We start from the raw sequence: 16,629 nt of genomic DNA on the forward strand, positions 1-16,629 counted from the left end.
TTCTTACCTCCCACCTGCTCTCGGGCTCCCCACCTGCACCCATCCAACAACAAAAAACCCCAAAATCTTCCTCCACTCTTCCCCTTTCCTCACGGCAATCCTATTGATTCCAGTCCAAAATAGATCTCAAACCTGTCCCCTCCTCTTCCTGCTGAAACTGCCCTCTAGTCCAGCTCTCCCTCTGCCAAAGACTCCCTGGGGTCTCCCTGCTCATCCCCTCTTTTCATTCTCACTCAGCAACCAGACGCACTCCTGCGACCTAGTCGCTGCCCTGCTGCACTGGCTTCCCAGAGCCCTTATAGTAAACCCAGATTCTGAGGTTGCAGACCAGCAGCCCGCAGCCCTCAGAGAAGTTTTTGGAATGTCCTGGGGAAGAGTGAGGACTGAGGGAGTCCCCAGAGGTCCCACCTGACCCCCCCTCCCCACCTCCCAGCCCCACCCCAGTCGAAATGAGACCAAGGAGAGGAGGCTTCCAGAGGCTTCCCTAGTAGGGTGTTTGGCCCCATAAGTGTCTCTCTAAATGTGGGTTGTTGTAACTCCCTCCCAGGTGGGACCCCAACTTCCACTTTAGGAAGCAGTGCAAAAAGACTACCCTTCAGAGTCAGACAACCCTAAAGCCAAATCCTGGCTCATTTAACCAATCCCAGCTTCAGTCTACCCATCTGAGAAATGGAGCCCATAATAATAACACTAATTACCTGAGAGGGTTCTTGTGAAAATTAAATAACACAATGCCTGGCACACATGAAAGCTCTTGTTCACATTCTAAAGAACCAACAGAGAGGAGGACCTTCAAGATGGTGGAGGAGTAAGACGTGGAGATCACTTTCCTCCCCACAGATACATCAAAAATACATCTACATGTGGAACAACTCCTACAGAACACCTACTGAACAGTGGCAGAAAACCGCAGACTTTCCAAAAGGCAAGAAACTCCCCACATACCTGGCCGTGTGGCTGACAGGGTCTTGGTGCTCCAGCCGGGTGTCAGGCCTGAGCCTCTGAGTGGGGAGAGCTGAATTCAGGACATTGGACCACCAGACACCACCCGGACACACGTAATATCAATAGGTGAGAACTCTCCCAGAGATCTCCATCTCAACGCTAAGACCCAGCTCCACTCAATGACCAGCAAGCTACAGTGCTGGACACCCTATGCCAAACAACTAGCAAGGCAGGAACACAACCCCACCCATTAGCAGAGAGGCTGCCTAAAATCATAATAAGGCCACAGACACCCCAAAACACACCACTGGACATGGTCCTGCCCACCAGAAAGACAACATCCAGCCTCACACACCAGAACACAGGCACCAGTCCCCTCCACCAAGAAGCCTACACAACCCACTGAACCAACCTTACCCACTGGGGGCAGACATCAAAAACATTGGGGACTATGAACCTACAGCCTGCAAAAAGGAGACCCCAAACACAGTAAGTTAAGCAAAATGAGAAGACAGAGAAATACACAGCAGACGAAGGAGCAAAGTAAAAATCCACCAGACCAAACAAATGAAGAGGAAATAGGCAGTCTAACTGAAAAAATAATTCAGAGTAATGATAGTAAAGACGATCCAAAATCTCGGAAATAGAATGGAGAAAATACAAGAAACATTTAACAAGGACTCAGAAGAACTAAAGAGTAAACAAACAGTGATGGACAACACAATAAATGAAATTAAAAATTCTCTAGAAGGAATCAGTAGCAGAATAACTGAGGCAGAAGAACGGATAAGTGACCTGGAAGATAAAATAGTGGAAATAACTACCGCAGAGCAGAATAAAGAAAAAAGAATGAAAAGAATTGAGGACAGTCTCAGAGACCTCTGGGACAACACTAAATGCACCAACATTCAAATTGTAGGGGTCCCAGAAGAAGAAGAGAAAAAGAAAGGGACTGAGAATATATTTGAAGAGATGATAGTTGAAAACTTCCCTAATATGGGAAAGGAGTCAGTCAAGTCCAGGAAGTGCAGAGAGTCCCATACAGGATAAATCCAAGGAGAAACACGCCAAGACATATTAATCAAACTATCAAAAATTAAATTCAAAGAAAAAATATTTAAAAGCAGCAAGGGAAAAGCAACAAATAACATACAAGGAAATCCCCATAAGGTTAACAGCTGATCTTTCAGCAGAAACTCTGCAAGCCAGAAGGGAGTGGCAGGACATATTTAAAGTGATGAGAGGGAAAAACCTACAACCAAGATTACTATCCCTAGCAAGGATCTCATTCAGATTTGACATAGAAATTAAAACCTGTACAGACAAACATAAGCTAAGAGAGTTCAGCACCACCAAACCAGCTTTACAACAAATGCTAACGGAACTGCTCTAGGCAGGAAACAGAAGAGAAGGAAAAGACCTACAATAACAAACCCAAAACAATTAAGAAAATGGTAATAGGAACATACATAGCGATAATTACCTTAAATGTAAATGGATTAAATGCTCCAGCCAAAAGACATAGACTGGCTGAATGGATACAAAAACAAGACCCATATATATGCTGTCTACAAGAGACCCACTTTAGACCTAGGGATACATACAGCCTGCAAGTGAGGGGATGGAAAAAGATATTCCATGCAAATGGAAATCAAAAGAACACTGGACTATCAATTCTCATATCAGACAAAACAGACTTTAAAATAAAGATTATTACAAGAGACAAAGAAGGACACTACATAATGATCAAGGGATCAATCCAAGAAGAAGATATAACAATTGTAAATATTTATGCACCCAACATAGGAGCACCTCAATACATAAGGCAAATACTAACAGCCATAAAAGGGGAAATCGACAGTAACACAATCATAGTAGGGGACTTTAACACCCCACTTTCACCAATGGACAGATCATCCACAATGAAAATCAATAAGGAAACACAAGCTTTAAATGACACATTAAACAAGATGAACTTAATTGATATTTATAGGACATTCCATCCAAAAGCAACAGAATATACTTTCTTCTCAAGTGCTCAGGGAACATTCTCCAGGATAGATCATATCTTGGGTTGCAAATCAAGCCTTGGTAAATTTAAGAAAATTGAAATTGTATCAAGTATCTTTTCTGACCACAATGCTACGAGACTAGATATCAATTACTGGAAAAAAAACATGTAAAAAATAAAAACACATGGAGGCTAAACAATACACTACTAAATAACCAAGAGATCACTGAAGAAATCAAAGAGGAAATCAAAAAATACGTAGAAATGAAATTGAGCTATTTGTAGTGAGATGGATAGACCTAGAGTCTGTCATACAGAGTGAAGTAAGTCAGAAAGGGAGAGATAAATACCATATGCTAACACATATATATGGAATTTAAGAAAAAAAAATGTCATGAAGAACCTAGGGGTAAGACAGGAATAAAGACACAGACTTACTAGAGAATGGACTTGAGGATATGGGGAGGGGGAAGGGTAAGCTGTGACAAAGTGAGAGAGAGGCATGGACATATATACACTACCAAACGTAAGGCAGATAACTAGTGGGAAGCAGCCGCATAGCACAGGGAGATCAGCTCGGTGTTTTGTGATCACCTGGAGGGGTAGGATAGGGAGAGTGGGAGGGAGGGAGATGCAAGAGGGAAGAGATATGGGAACATATGTATATGTATAACTGATTCATTTTGTTGTAAAGCAGAAACTAACACACCATTGTAAAGCAATTATACTCCAATAAAGATGTTTTAAAAAAAATACCTAGAAACAAATGACAATGAAAACATGACAACCCAAAACCTATGGGATGCAGCAAAAGCAGTTCTAAGAGGGAAGTTTATAGCAATACAATCCTACCTCAAGAAACTGGAAAAATCTCAAATAAACAACCTAACCTTACACTTAAAGCAATTAGAGAAAGAAGAACAAAAACAAAAGAAAAAACAAAGTTAGCAGAAGGAAAGAAATCATAAAGATCAGATCAGAAATAAATGAAAAAGAAATGAAGGAAACAATAGCAAAGATCAATAAAACTAAAGGCTGGTTCTTTGAGAAGATAAACAAAATTGATAACCCATTAGCCAGACTCATCAAGAGAAAAAGGGAGAAGACTCAAATCAATAGAATTAGAAATGAAAAAGAAGTAACAACTGACACTTCAGAAATACAAAGGATCGTGAGAGATTACTACAAGCCACTCTATGCCAATAAAATGGACAACCTGGAAGAAATGGACAAATTCTTAGAAAAGCACAACCTTCTGAGACTGAACAAGGAAGAAATAGAAAATATAAACAGACCAATCACAAGCACTGAAATTGAAACTGTGATTAAAAATCTTCCAACAAATGAAAGTCCAGGACCAGATGGCTTCACAGGTGAATTCTACCAAACATTTAGAGAAGAGCTAACACCTATCCTTCTCAAACTCTTCCAAATATAGCAGATGGAGGAACACTCCCAAACTCATTCTACAAGGCCACCATCACCCTGATACCAAAACCAAATAAAGATGTCACAAAAAAAGAAAACTATAGGTCAACATCACTGATGAACATAGATGCAAAAATCCTCAACAAAATGCTAGCAAACAGAATCCAACAGCACATAAAAGGATCATACACCATGATCAAGTAGGGTTTACCTCAGGAATGCAAGGATTCTTCAATATATGCAAATCAATCAATGTGATACACCATATTAACTAATTGAAGAATAAAAACTATATGATAATCTCAATAGATGCAGAAAAAGCTTTCAACAAAATGCAACACCCACTTATGTTAAAAACCCTCCAGAAAGTAGGCATAGAGGGAACTTATCTCAACATAATAAAGGCCATATATGACAAACCCACAGCCAACATCATTCTCAATAGCGAAGAACTGAAACCATTTCCACTAAGATCAGGAACAAGACAAGGTTGCCCAATCTCACCACTATTATTCAACATAGTTTTGGAAGTATTAGCCACAGCAATCAGAGAAGAAAAAGAAATAAAAGGAATGCAAATTGGAAAAGAAGAAGTAAAGCTGTCACTGTTTGCAGATGACATGATACTATACATAGAGAATCCTAAAGATGCTACCAGAAAACTACTAGAGCTAACCAATGAATATGGTAAAGTAGCAGGATACAAAATTAAGGCACAGAAATCTCTTGCATTCCTATACACTAATGATGAAAAATCTGAAAGAGAAGTTAAGGAAACACTCTCCTTTACCATTGCAACAAAAAGAATAAATACCTAGATACCTAGGAATAAACCTACCTAAGGAGACAAAAGACCTGTATGCAGAAAACCAAAAGACACTGATGAAAGAAATTAAAGATGATACAAACAGATGGAGAGATATACTATGTTCTTGGATTGGAAGAAACAACATTGTGAAAATGACTATGCTACCCAAAGCAATCTACAGATTCAGTGCAATCCCTATCAAACTACCAATGGCATTTTTCATAGAACTAGACAAAAAATTTCACAATTTGTATGGATACACAAAAGACCCCAAGTAGCCAAAGCAATCTTGAGAAAGAAAAACGGAGCTGGAGAAATCAGGCTCCCTTGACTCCAGACTACACTACAAAGCTACATTAATCAAGACAGTATGGTACTGGCACAAAAACAGAAACATAGATCAATGGAACAGGATAGAAAACTCAAGAGATAAACCCATGCACATGTGGTCACCTTATCTTTGCTAAAGGAGGCAAGAACATGCAATGGAGAAAAGATATCCTCTTCAATAAGTGGTGCTGGGAAAACTGGACAGCTACACGTAAAAGAATGAAATTAGAACACTCCCTAACACCATACACAAAAATAAACTCAAAATGGATTAAAGACCTAAATGTAAGGCCAGACACTATCAAACTCTTAGAGGAAAACATAGGCAGAACACTATGACATAAATCACAGCAAGATCCTTTTTGACCCACCTCCTAAAGAAATGAAAATAAAAACAGAAATAAATAAATGGTACCTAATGAAACTTAAAAGCTTTTGCACAGCAAAAGGAACCATAAACAAGATGAAAAGACAACCCTCAGAATGCGAGAAAATATTTGCAAACAATGCAACTCACAAAGGATTAATCTCCAAAATATACAAGCAGCTCATGCAGCTCAATATCAAAAACACAAACAACCCAATCCAAAAATGGGCAGAAGACCTAAATAGACATTTCTCCAAAGAAGATATACAGATTACCAACAAACATATGAAAGGATGCTCAACATCACTAATCATTAGAGAAATGCAAATCAAAACTACAATGAGGTATCACCTCACACCAGTCAGAATGGCCATCATCAAAAAATCTACAAACAGGGCTTCCCTGGTGGCACAGTGGTTGAGAGTCTGCCTGCCGATGCAGGGGACACAGGTTCGTGCCCCAGTCCGGGAAGATCCCACATGCCACGGAGTGGCTAGGCCCATGAGCCATGGCCGCTGAGCCTGCGCGTCCAGAGCCTGTGCTCCGCAACGGGAGAGGCCACAACAGTGAGAGGCCCGCGTATTGCAAAAAAAAAAAGAAGAAGAAATCTACAAACAATAAATGCTGGAGAGGGTGTGGAGAAAAGGGAACCCTCTTGAACTGTTGGTGGGAATGTAAATTGATACGGCCACTATGGAGAACAGTATGGAGGTTCCTTAAAAAAATTTTAAATAGAATTACCATACGACCCAGCAATCCCACTACTGGGCATATATCCTCAGAAAACCATAATTCAAAAAGAGTCACGTACCACAATGTTCACTGCTGCACTATTTACAGTAGCCAGGACATGTTAGCAACCTAAGTGTCCATAAACAGATGAATGGATAAAGAAGATGTGGCACATATATACAATGGAATATTACTCAGCCATAAAAAGAAACGAAATTGAGTTATTTGTAGTGAGGTGGATGGACCCTGAGTCTGTCATTCAGAGTGAAGTAATTCAGAAAGAGAAAAACAAATACCACATGGTAACACATATATATGGAATCTAAAAAAAAAAAAAAGGTTTTGATGAACCTAGGGGCAAGGACAGGAATAAAGACGCTGACGTAGAGAATGGACTTGAGGAGACGGGGAGGGGGAAGGGTAAACTGGGACGAAATGAGAGAGTGGCATGGACATATATACACTACCAAATGTAAAATAGTTAGTGGGAAGCAGCTGCAGAGCACAGGGAGATCAGCTCGGTGTCTTGTGTCCACCTACAGGGGTGGGATAGGGAGGGTGGGAGGGAGACGCAAGAGGGAGGGGCTATGGGGATTACGTATACGTATAGCTGCTTCACTTTGTTATACAGCAGAAACTAACACACCATTGTAAAGCAATTATACTCCAATAAAGATGTTTAAAAAAAAAAAAGAGCGAACAGACAGTGCTTCCAAGAGAAACTAGGCTCGCCTGTAAGACTGTAAATCCCCAGTCACCAAACGGTGTATAAGGGCTACTCCGTACCAAAGAATTTCAGCGCCTGCAGAAGCGTGGCCTAATTCTGAAGGTCCCTCGGCCTCGAGTTATGATTCTTAGAGTCTGATTTTTGGTCCCTGCGATCCACGTATCAACACGCAGGGACGTGCTCCCGGCGTGCAAGCGGCGCGCCAGGAGCCGGCAGCTCTCAATAACATTGATCCCAAGCTGCCTCAGGCTGAGTGGCTAGACACCCGACACGCCTCCTCGGCTCCACCCCTCGGCCCCCGACGCCCTGGGGGGCGGGACACGCAGACGCCGTGCCCTGCCATTGGCCCGCGCCGGCAGGGGAAATGGGGCCTGACTAGTCCGCATCCCTGCTGTGTTGTCGTTCGGCGGCGGCTAGAGGACACGGTCAAGATGGCGGTGGTGGCTGGCTTGACGCGGAGACCCCTTGAGCAGGTCGGCAGCGGCTCTCGGGCCCATGACCCTGCGCGATCCCTGCCCAGTCTGCGTCCCCTCTGAGCGTCCTCTCTCTCTCTCTATCTCTCTCTCTCTCTCCCCGCCAGGTCTCCGGGCTGCTGAGGAGGCGCTTCCACCGGACCGCGCCGGCTGCTCTGCAGGTAACTGGCCTGGAAGCTAGCCGGGCCGGCGAGGCCCCTCGTCCCGGCGCGGAGGCTGGGGCCGCATGTCACCCACGCGAGGCTCAGGGGAATGAGATGTCCGATCTGAGGGAACTAGACTTGACGCTTCTTCCCTCATCCTCCCCCTTAAAATTTTTTACTGTGGTAAAATATACATAAGAAAATTTACCCTTTTAAACTGTATATGCAGTGGGACTAAGTACATTCACCACGTTGTCCATTCACCACCAGAACTTTATCATCATCCCAAACAGAAACTGTACCCATTGAACAATAACTCTCCATCCCATTAGCCCCTGGTAACCTGTTTTGTACGTTCTATGCCTATTAATTTATCTACTCTAGGGACTTCCCATAAATGGAATCATACAGCATTTGTCCTTTTATGTCTGGCTTTTTTCACTTAACGTGTTTTCAAGGCTCATCCATGTTGTAGCATGTGTCAGAATTTCATTCCTTTTTAAGGCTGAATGATATTCCGTTGTAGGCATATACCACATTTTGCTGATACATTCATCTTTGGTGGACATTTGGGTTGCTTCCACCTGTTGGATTTGTGAATAATGCTGCTGTGAACATCGGTGTGCGATTATCTGGGTCCCTGCTTTTCAGTTCTTTTGGGTCTATATCTAGAAGTGGGATTGTTGGATTATGTGGTAATTCTGTGTTCAACATTTTGAGGAATTGCCCACTCTTCCCCTTTTTGTTGCTGGAGGATTCTACCAACCTGTGTAGTAAAATAACTCCTACATCCTGAAGGCAAAGTGTTTGGCAGTGCCTGGCACCTAGTGAGCGCTCAATATGTGGTATTATTTAGGCTTCCTTGACTGTTCGCTGCCCCACAGTATACCGGATGTGGAAATAAAATTACCTAGTACACTTTTCTACTTAGGAAGCCACCTATGAGCTGGTATGGCCAGCAAGCAGATTTCTTAAGCTTAGGTGCACATCAATCAAGTGTTCAGTATACTTCTCATTTACACATCCAATCAAAGACTGGCTATGAGTGATAGAAATGTTACTTTTTGAACTTTTGAAGAGAAGCCTGTTCTAGTGATAGTTTTTACATTGTGTGCTGTGGGCAGCCTCGGTCAAGAGAGAGAATCTCAATAGTCTCCTAAGTAATGCTGTAGCTTATTGACTGCTTTCCCATACCTGTGACAGGTGACAGTTCGTGAGGCTATAAATCAAGGTATGGATGAGGAGCTGGAAAGAGATGAGAAGGTATTTCTACTTGGGGAAGAAGTTGCCCAATATGATGGGGCATATAAGGTAACCAAGATACATGAAAGCTATACAGAACTGAGGTGGCCATTTGCCCCCAGTACAATTAAAGGTAATGGGGTCATTGCTTAATTGTAGGTTAGTCGAGGCCTGTGGAAGAAATATGGAGATAAGAGGATCATAGACACTCCCATATCTGAGGTAAGCCTTCCATCAGGAAGCAGACCTTTGAGGGGCATGTCTATTAAAGTGTACTGTTCTAATTTTTGTGGATTTTTACTTATGTTTGCATTTTATGTTCTAGATGGGTTTTGCTGGAATTGCTGTAGGTGCAGCTATGGTATGTAGTCCTCTTTATGAATCTTATCCAAAGAGATTACTTTCAACATGACCGTTTAAAAACATTGCTTGAATGTTGGGGGAGCGAAGTGGTGGTGTGCTACTCTAAATTGCTCTTTCTCGTCTTTTTAACATCTATGTTTTTGATTTGACAGGCTGGGTTGCGGCCCATTTGTGAATTTATGACCTTCAACTTCTCTATGCAAGCCATCGACCAGGTTATAAACTCAGCTGCCAAGACCTACTACATGTCAGGGGCTTTCAGCCTGTGCCCATAGTCTTTCAGGGGGCCCAATGGCGCCTCAGCAGGCGTAAGCTGCCCAGCACTCACAGTGCTTTGCTGCCTGGTATGGGCACTGCCCAGGCTTAAAGGTGGTCAGCCCCTGGAGTTCAGAGGATGCAAAAGGACTTATTAAATCAGCCATTCGGGATAACAATCCAGGTCAGTAGCGTGACGTGTTGTGGGTCTCTTGAACATTAAAGAACAAAAATGAAATATCTGCATGGAAGGAAACCATTGAAGACTTCTAGTTAGGCTTAGACGTATCATATAAATGTCAGTGATTTACAGATATAGTAAAGATAGGAAAAAATGTGGTGTTCTTATTTCTGACTATAACGGGGCCAATTAGATACCGGAGAAATTTGCTGCATACCTACAACACCGGTTTAACCCCATAGATAAAATCAGGATCGCCCAGACTACAGATGTCTGTACTTAACTCATCCTCAAGGCTACTGGACACGATAGGTATGAGGCTTCCTAATCAGCACAGTGAAACTTTTCACAATATGAATGATAGTGTTGCATATACTTTTTTTGGCGGGGGGGTTCGCGGGCCTCTCACTGTTGTGGCCTCTCCCGTGGCGGAGCACAGGCTCCAGATGTGCAGGCTCAGCGGCCATGGCTCACGGGCCCAGCCGCTATGCGGCATGTGGGATCTCCCCGGACCAGGGCACGAACCCGTGTCCCCTGCATCGGCAGGTGGACTCTCAACCACTGCGCCACCAGGGAAGCCCGCATATACATTTTTATTCATGTAGTTACTTTGGTTTAAATATTTATATTTTGCAGTGGTGGTGCTGGAGAATGAATTGATGTATGGAGTTCCTTTTGAACTTCCCCCAGAGGCTCAGTCAAAAGATTTTCTGATTCCTATTGGAAAAGCTAAAATAGAAAGGCAAGGTAAGAGAAATTAGTATACATGTAAACATTATTTGTAATCTGTGCCCTCTATTTATGTTGGTCAAATTCAGTCTAGAAGTCACTGCCCTTTACTTTGACTAGGAAATTATAGGATGAGTTCAAGTTTAAAATGTGTCATGCCCTGATTGCGCATATATTTGTTCTTTTCTAAATCTTGGTCCAGTAGATTTGTATTTCGTTTCTAGAAAGGCTGCCACATTCCTCATCTCGCTGGAATGTAGTTGAGTTTAAGATTCCAAAATGAAGAAGAACCATAGCTGGCTGCAGAGCAGGACAGTGTCTTTGGTTTCAACCTGACCTCTTATCTGTGACCACTTTGTTTCAGGGACACATGTAACCATAGTTTCCCATTCAAGACCTGTGAGCCACTGCTTAGAAGCTGCAACGGTGCTATCTAAAGAGGGAATTGAATGTGAGGTGAGTGGACATTCACTTGTTCTTAAAGAATCAGGGGACTTCCCTGGCGGCGCAGTGGTTAAGAATCCGCCTGCCAACGCAGGGACGCAGGTTCGAGCCCTGGTTCCGGAAGATCCCACATGCCACGGAGAACTAAGCCCGTGCGCCACAACTACTGAGCCTGTGCTCTGGAGCCCGTGAGCCACAGCTACTGAGCCCATGTGCCACAACTACTGAAGCCCGTGCACCTAGAGCCCCGTGCTCCACACAAGAGAAGCCACCGCAGTGAGAAGCCTGTGCACCACAACGAAGTGTAGCCCCCGCTTGTTGCAACTAGAGAAAGCCCACACGCAGCAATAAAGACCCAACGCAGCCAAAAATAAATAAATAGGGCTTCCTGGTGGCGCAGTGGTTGAGAGTCCGCCTGCCGATGCAGGGGACACAGGTTTGTGCCCCGGTCCGGGAAGATCCCACATGCCGCGGAGCGGCTGGGCCCGTGAGCCATGGCCTCTGTGCCTGCGCATCCGGAGCCTGTGCTCTGCAACGGGAGAGGCCACAACAGTGAGAGGCCCGCGTACCACAACACACACACAAAAATAAATAAATAAATAAATAAAATTTATTAAAAAAAAAAGAATCAGAAAGGTCCCTTTAAGTTTAAGACCCAAAAAGAGGCGTTTGAGTTCTGTAACAGGTTAATTAGGTATAAAATCTTGCTTTGTCACTTAGTTCTGCCTCTGCTTAAAGCTGGGAGCCTACTTGCTTTTCAAATACCTAGCCTTCTACCACGTAGGGTCTGGATCTTTTTAGTATGTGTTTTGTCAAGTTAAGATCCAACCTTGGAGCTGGAGTTTGGGAGAAGAGAAAACTTAGAAGTCATCGAGTCTAACACTTTCATAACCAGGAGGTACCACTTCCTAGTTAACACTTGGGCATGTTACGTACTCGAAATCTCTGCCATCAGCTGTAAAATGAGGATAATACATTTACTGTCCCGTCAGGGTGGTTGTAGAATTATACTTAGTGTAGTGCCTGGTACAGGGTAAGCGGTCACATGTTAGTTATTATTTTGATGAGGAGGAAGTTAAGGTCAAGGGAGGATAAGTGAATTCTGTAAGTGAACAAAGCTGCTTGTAGTAGAGAAAGATTTTTCTTTTAATTACAGTTTCCCTTTTGACAGTTTGTTCATGAATGGGCAGATTATGTTTCCCTAGACCCAAAGATTAAAAGGAAACAAGAAAGGAAGTGGCATTTTGGGGATAAGACTATATTTGTGAGGAAGTGGCTCTGTAAAGCTATTTATTATATGTTTAGGTGATAAATATGCGAACCATCAGACCAATGGACATTGAAACAATAGAAGCCAGTGTCATGAAGACCAGTCACCTCGTAACTGTGGAAGGAGGCTGGCCACAGTTTGGAGTAGGAGCTGAAATCTGTGCCAGGATCATGGAAGGTATTTCAGAGAAACTGATTCCAGAATAGTTAAACTGTAATAAACACTGTATTACAGGACAAAACAATCAAAAGCTAGGGGTGGTCAAATGACTTGAATTTTCAACTTGTCAGCTTGGTATTTTTCCTTTGGGTAAATGTTTAAGAAAGCAAGGCCAGAAACAATTCTCTGTAATTAGCATTCCTTTCAGATTTCATATTTCCTTCTTCAGATTTTCCTTCTCTGGGCAGCCATACCTGCTATGCTGAGGTGGTGGTGCTCAGCTGGTTTTTCATGCCTCTCTCATTTGCGCCTCCTTCCCTCTTAGGCCCCGCGTTCAATTTTCTGGATGCTCCTGTAGTTCGTGTCACCGGTGCCGATGTCCCTATGCCTTATGCAAAGGTTCTAGAAGACAACTCTGTACCTCAGGTTAAAGACATCATATTTGCAATAAAGAAAACACTAAATATGTAGCTTGGACTTGAATTTCAAGTCATTGGGATTTCCTTAAAATACTTAATGACATTTCATCTGTATTGTCCTATAAGACCTTTTGATTTGTAAAGTTATGTCTAAAGCAACAACACACGTTTTTGTACTGGGAAGAAGTTTAAATATGTCTGTGGAAAAACTCTCCACTCTCCTGCCTAGGGTCCATGCTTTTTTTATCTGTTACAATAGCCATGTTCTTTGAATAAGATTAATGTAAAATTTTACCCTCTCATTAGAAGGACAAGGTATAAATGTGGCAAGAGTCCTGATGAAAGATATCTCCAAAAAAACATAACTTATATGTAAAAATAAAAGCATATAATCTACATTTACTGTTAGACTGTTTTGATAAGGAATAAAGGAATTCCTAACTATGACTAATTGTATTTTTATATTCTTGAGATAATAAATGTGGGATAGAAGTCTTAAAATTCTGTTAAGAAATTACTGCCATCAGGAACTAATCAGTAATCATTAATCTCCTAGACTGCATTACTTACTTAAAACAGGAACTTGCCCCCCGACTCTTCAAATGCCTAATTCTAGTAGGTTCTCTTTAAAGTTAAACCAAAATCTGTGTCAGGTGTTTTTCCCACTGCCAACAAACACACACTCTGCCATACACTGCCCTCTTCAGAAGTTGAGATGGAAAAGATAGATTTAAATTAGTTATAGAAGCATACAAGTGGTACCTAATTAAAACAGGAAGACAGGATTGTTATCTCTTATTAATTAAGAGGGAAAATACGACACTAAAGAAAATAGAGATAGAATAGGTAGGGAGGAAACTTTAGAAATACTGTGTGAATCTTTTCTTTATATTTACCAAAGTTACTACAAAAAGTTCCCATTTAAAATATCTAGCCAAGCTACAAATAACACATTTTCTAGACATGGTTTATTTTAATAAAAAATACAGCTGAACATTTATCACAGATTACATGAAACTATACACAATGACATTCTCTCTGCATAGTAACCAACACTGATGTGTGTAACTTGAATTTTTAGATGGATTATTTATAATCCTTTAAAGTGCAATTTATTTAAGGGTTTAAGCAAATCATAGGATAAAGGATCTTTCTAATAAATGAGTAACATTAAAAAGATGATATATTTGGATAAATCTTTGGAAAATCAGAACTGATTTTGCCAGATGTACTTGTGTTGTATAATAACCCACCCCCACAAACGCCAAACTTGACTTAATTGCTGAGGATTAAGAAGATCCTCTAATTGGCAAGAGCTTTTTCTGATGTCAACATTTTTTTGTCCGTTCGATACATACTAAAAGGAACTAAGAGTCTAGAGTAGTTCCTTTAGCAGCCCTGAGTTCTATAACCACAATGGAGTTCCTGTTCGAACTTAACAGACTGTTACGAACTTTCCCCGTTCTACTTGTAGGGAAAATGAAGAACTCAGTTGCTTCTCTGACTCTCAGCGACATAACTATGCTTTGGGCTACAGTGTTAATGTCTAGGATGAAATTAAGGTAGCAAAAATGGGAGTTATCTAAGAAATAACCAGAAAATGCTTTAGAATAGAGAAATGAACTCTGAGAGGAACATTTCTAGGAGCTGTCTGATGGTATAGGAGGGATTGCGACACGAAGGCCATCCACCGCTGTGACTGTATATTGTCATTGTTTTTTGTCCACTTCCTTCTGTTGGTGGAAATAATTGATTCCAATATGCTGCTGCCACCAAAAGATGACCATTAGAGGAAGAGCAAGACTCCTTTACAAGAGTAACAAAGGAGCAAACTATTTCTTAAGGCAGCAATGCCAGCCTGACTTTATTCTACTTGAAGACTATTTCCCTCTTGAAAAGCCTCTTACATGAGCATCTGCGAAGTCGTATGTGACTGTACTGGCTCAGCAATTATTCATCCAGATAGAGGGTACTTTAGGGGTTGGAGGTGGAAGGAAAAACAAAACAAATTTTCCCTCCAAGTGTAAACACAAAGCTTTAGCCGATCTTAGGAGCACTATGATCACAGGTTTCGGCTTTCCTCAAAGTTCCTTTTTGGAAATTCTGGATGGAGCTGAGTAAGGCCCCTCGGCTCACGCCATTCACAGCCTGGGGTGGAAGCTGTGTGGGCGCCTCTGTGCTCGCAGGAGGCAAGGGAGCTGCTGGTGGCGGAGGCGCAGGTGGAGGAGGTGGGGGTAACGCGGACATCCCTGTGGAGGAAAGGGCACAGTCAGTATCTCCACACACCCTGTATCCGTGCTACTGCTCAGTCCTGGGCAGAAAGGACTTCGGTGAGACTGCAAATGTTTTCCCTCAAACGGGCCAACACACCTTGTACTGTGTGATTTTTTTAAAATACTTGAACAAGAAATGTAGAAGCATTAAAGGGGAATTAATTAAAAGTTGCCATTTCTCCCAAGTAATAGTCATGTGAGAAAAGACTGAACAATATCACAGATTACATGAAACTATACATAGCGACATTCTCAGCATAGATGAGGCTCTACTTCCACTTCCAAACTTTAATCATGGTCCCAAAAGAAAAGTTCCATTAGCTACTTTTTCCAGGTTCCAGGCAGCTCCACCTATTCCTGAGCTAGCAATTAAAGATAGACATCTGTATGCATAGAGCTGGGCTACTGGAGTATCAATTACTAGTAAGGGATGAACGGTTCTTTAGCTGCTCCAACACACACAATATTTGAAGGACGTGATTTAACATAAAATGACAAATCACTTAGGATTCTCGGCAAGTAACCATTGTCCGCTGGGTTACGGGCTCCCCAGGGGCATCCGTCTTGAATAATCATTTCCTATTAGGTTGCATGAAAAAAACATAAAATGCTAATGTTAGCAATGCACAGCAAGGCGCAGAGGGCTTTCTCTCTCCAGCAATGGTATTCTCAGGGAGGAATCTTCCTCAAGCACCCATGTTTCCACTGTGGCCCAACCCAGGGACAGGATGGAAATGCCCTAACCCTACATCTTTGCTGAAGTGTCAGGGGAGACTGGAATGCCGAGCTGTACCCTGGTGGGCAAGGAGAAGGTAACTGGACAGGTATCTGAAACCTCCCTTAGCTTTCAGAAACACAAACATTGGGCGCTCGAATTTTATAGTTTTGAATCAATGAATGAATTGTCCTCTTGGGACAAAATAAGCACTAGGTACAGAAAAAAACCCTGCTGGGACTTCCCTGGCTGTCCAGTGGTTAAGACTCCATGCTTCCAGTGCAGGGGGGCGTGGGTTTGAGCCCTGGTCTGGGGAACTAAGATCCTGCATGCCTCAACTAAGAACCCACGTGCCATGTGGCATGGCCCCCCAAAAAAAAAAACAAAACCCTGCTTTAAAGAACTTGCCTGTGTCACAGTTGTCCCATTTCCTGTGACCCCTGCAGCTCCCCGTGACTCCACATCTCTTTCTAGTCTTACCCTCTACCCTACCCCAGTGCTACCACAGAAGACATTCTGCTAGATGGCTCCCCTACCACCTCCCTCAAACTGCTACTGAGCTGTGGTGATACTAGGTAAACATACCAACTGCTACTTGAGTTTATATGGATGAGT

At 42.4% G+C, this 16,629-nt stretch overlaps 2 protein-coding genes across 11 annotated transcripts in view; one reads left to right on the forward strand and one right to left on the reverse strand.

The window, feature by feature from the left end:
• The first annotated feature begins 7,702 nt into the window (after nt 1–7,702).
• Nucleotides 7,703–13,473, forward strand: PDHB (pyruvate dehydrogenase E1 subunit beta). The gene is given in 11 exon segments (XM_032647487.1): nt 7,703–7,821; nt 7,929–7,982; nt 9,168–9,275; nt 9,366–9,428; nt 9,532–9,567; nt 9,722–9,880; nt 9,882–10,008; nt 10,642–10,752; nt 11,099–11,190; nt 12,484–12,625; nt 12,933–13,473. Coding segments are annotated over 11 exon segments (1,080 nt in total). The 5' UTR covers nt 7,703–7,779; the 3' UTR covers nt 13,079–13,473.
• The window catches only part of PXK (PX domain containing serine/threonine kinase like), a 76,661-nt gene continuing 73,296 nt past the window's right edge, over nt 13,265–16,629 (reverse strand). For 6 of the 10 annotated variants that reach the window (XM_032647478.1, XM_032647476.1, XM_032647482.1 and 3 more), the window contains one exon: nt 13,870–15,275. Coding sequence is in view for 8 of the 10 variants with exons in the window: in XM_032647476.1 (XP_032503367.1) it covers nt 15,064–15,275 (212 nt within the window). In the remaining 2 variants the exon portion in view is untranslated. Of the gene's footprint in view, nt 15,276–16,629 lie in introns of all 10 variants that reach the window. The other 4 variants (XM_032647486.1, XM_032647485.1, XM_032647479.1 and 1 more) reach the window with 3 other exon arrangements.

Source organism: Phocoena sinus, chromosome 11 (assembly GCF_008692025.1).
Source record: "Phocoena sinus isolate mPhoSin1 chromosome 11, mPhoSin1.pri, whole genome shotgun sequence".
Lineage (NCBI taxonomy): Eukaryota > Metazoa > Chordata > Mammalia > Artiodactyla > Phocoenidae > Phocoena > Phocoena sinus.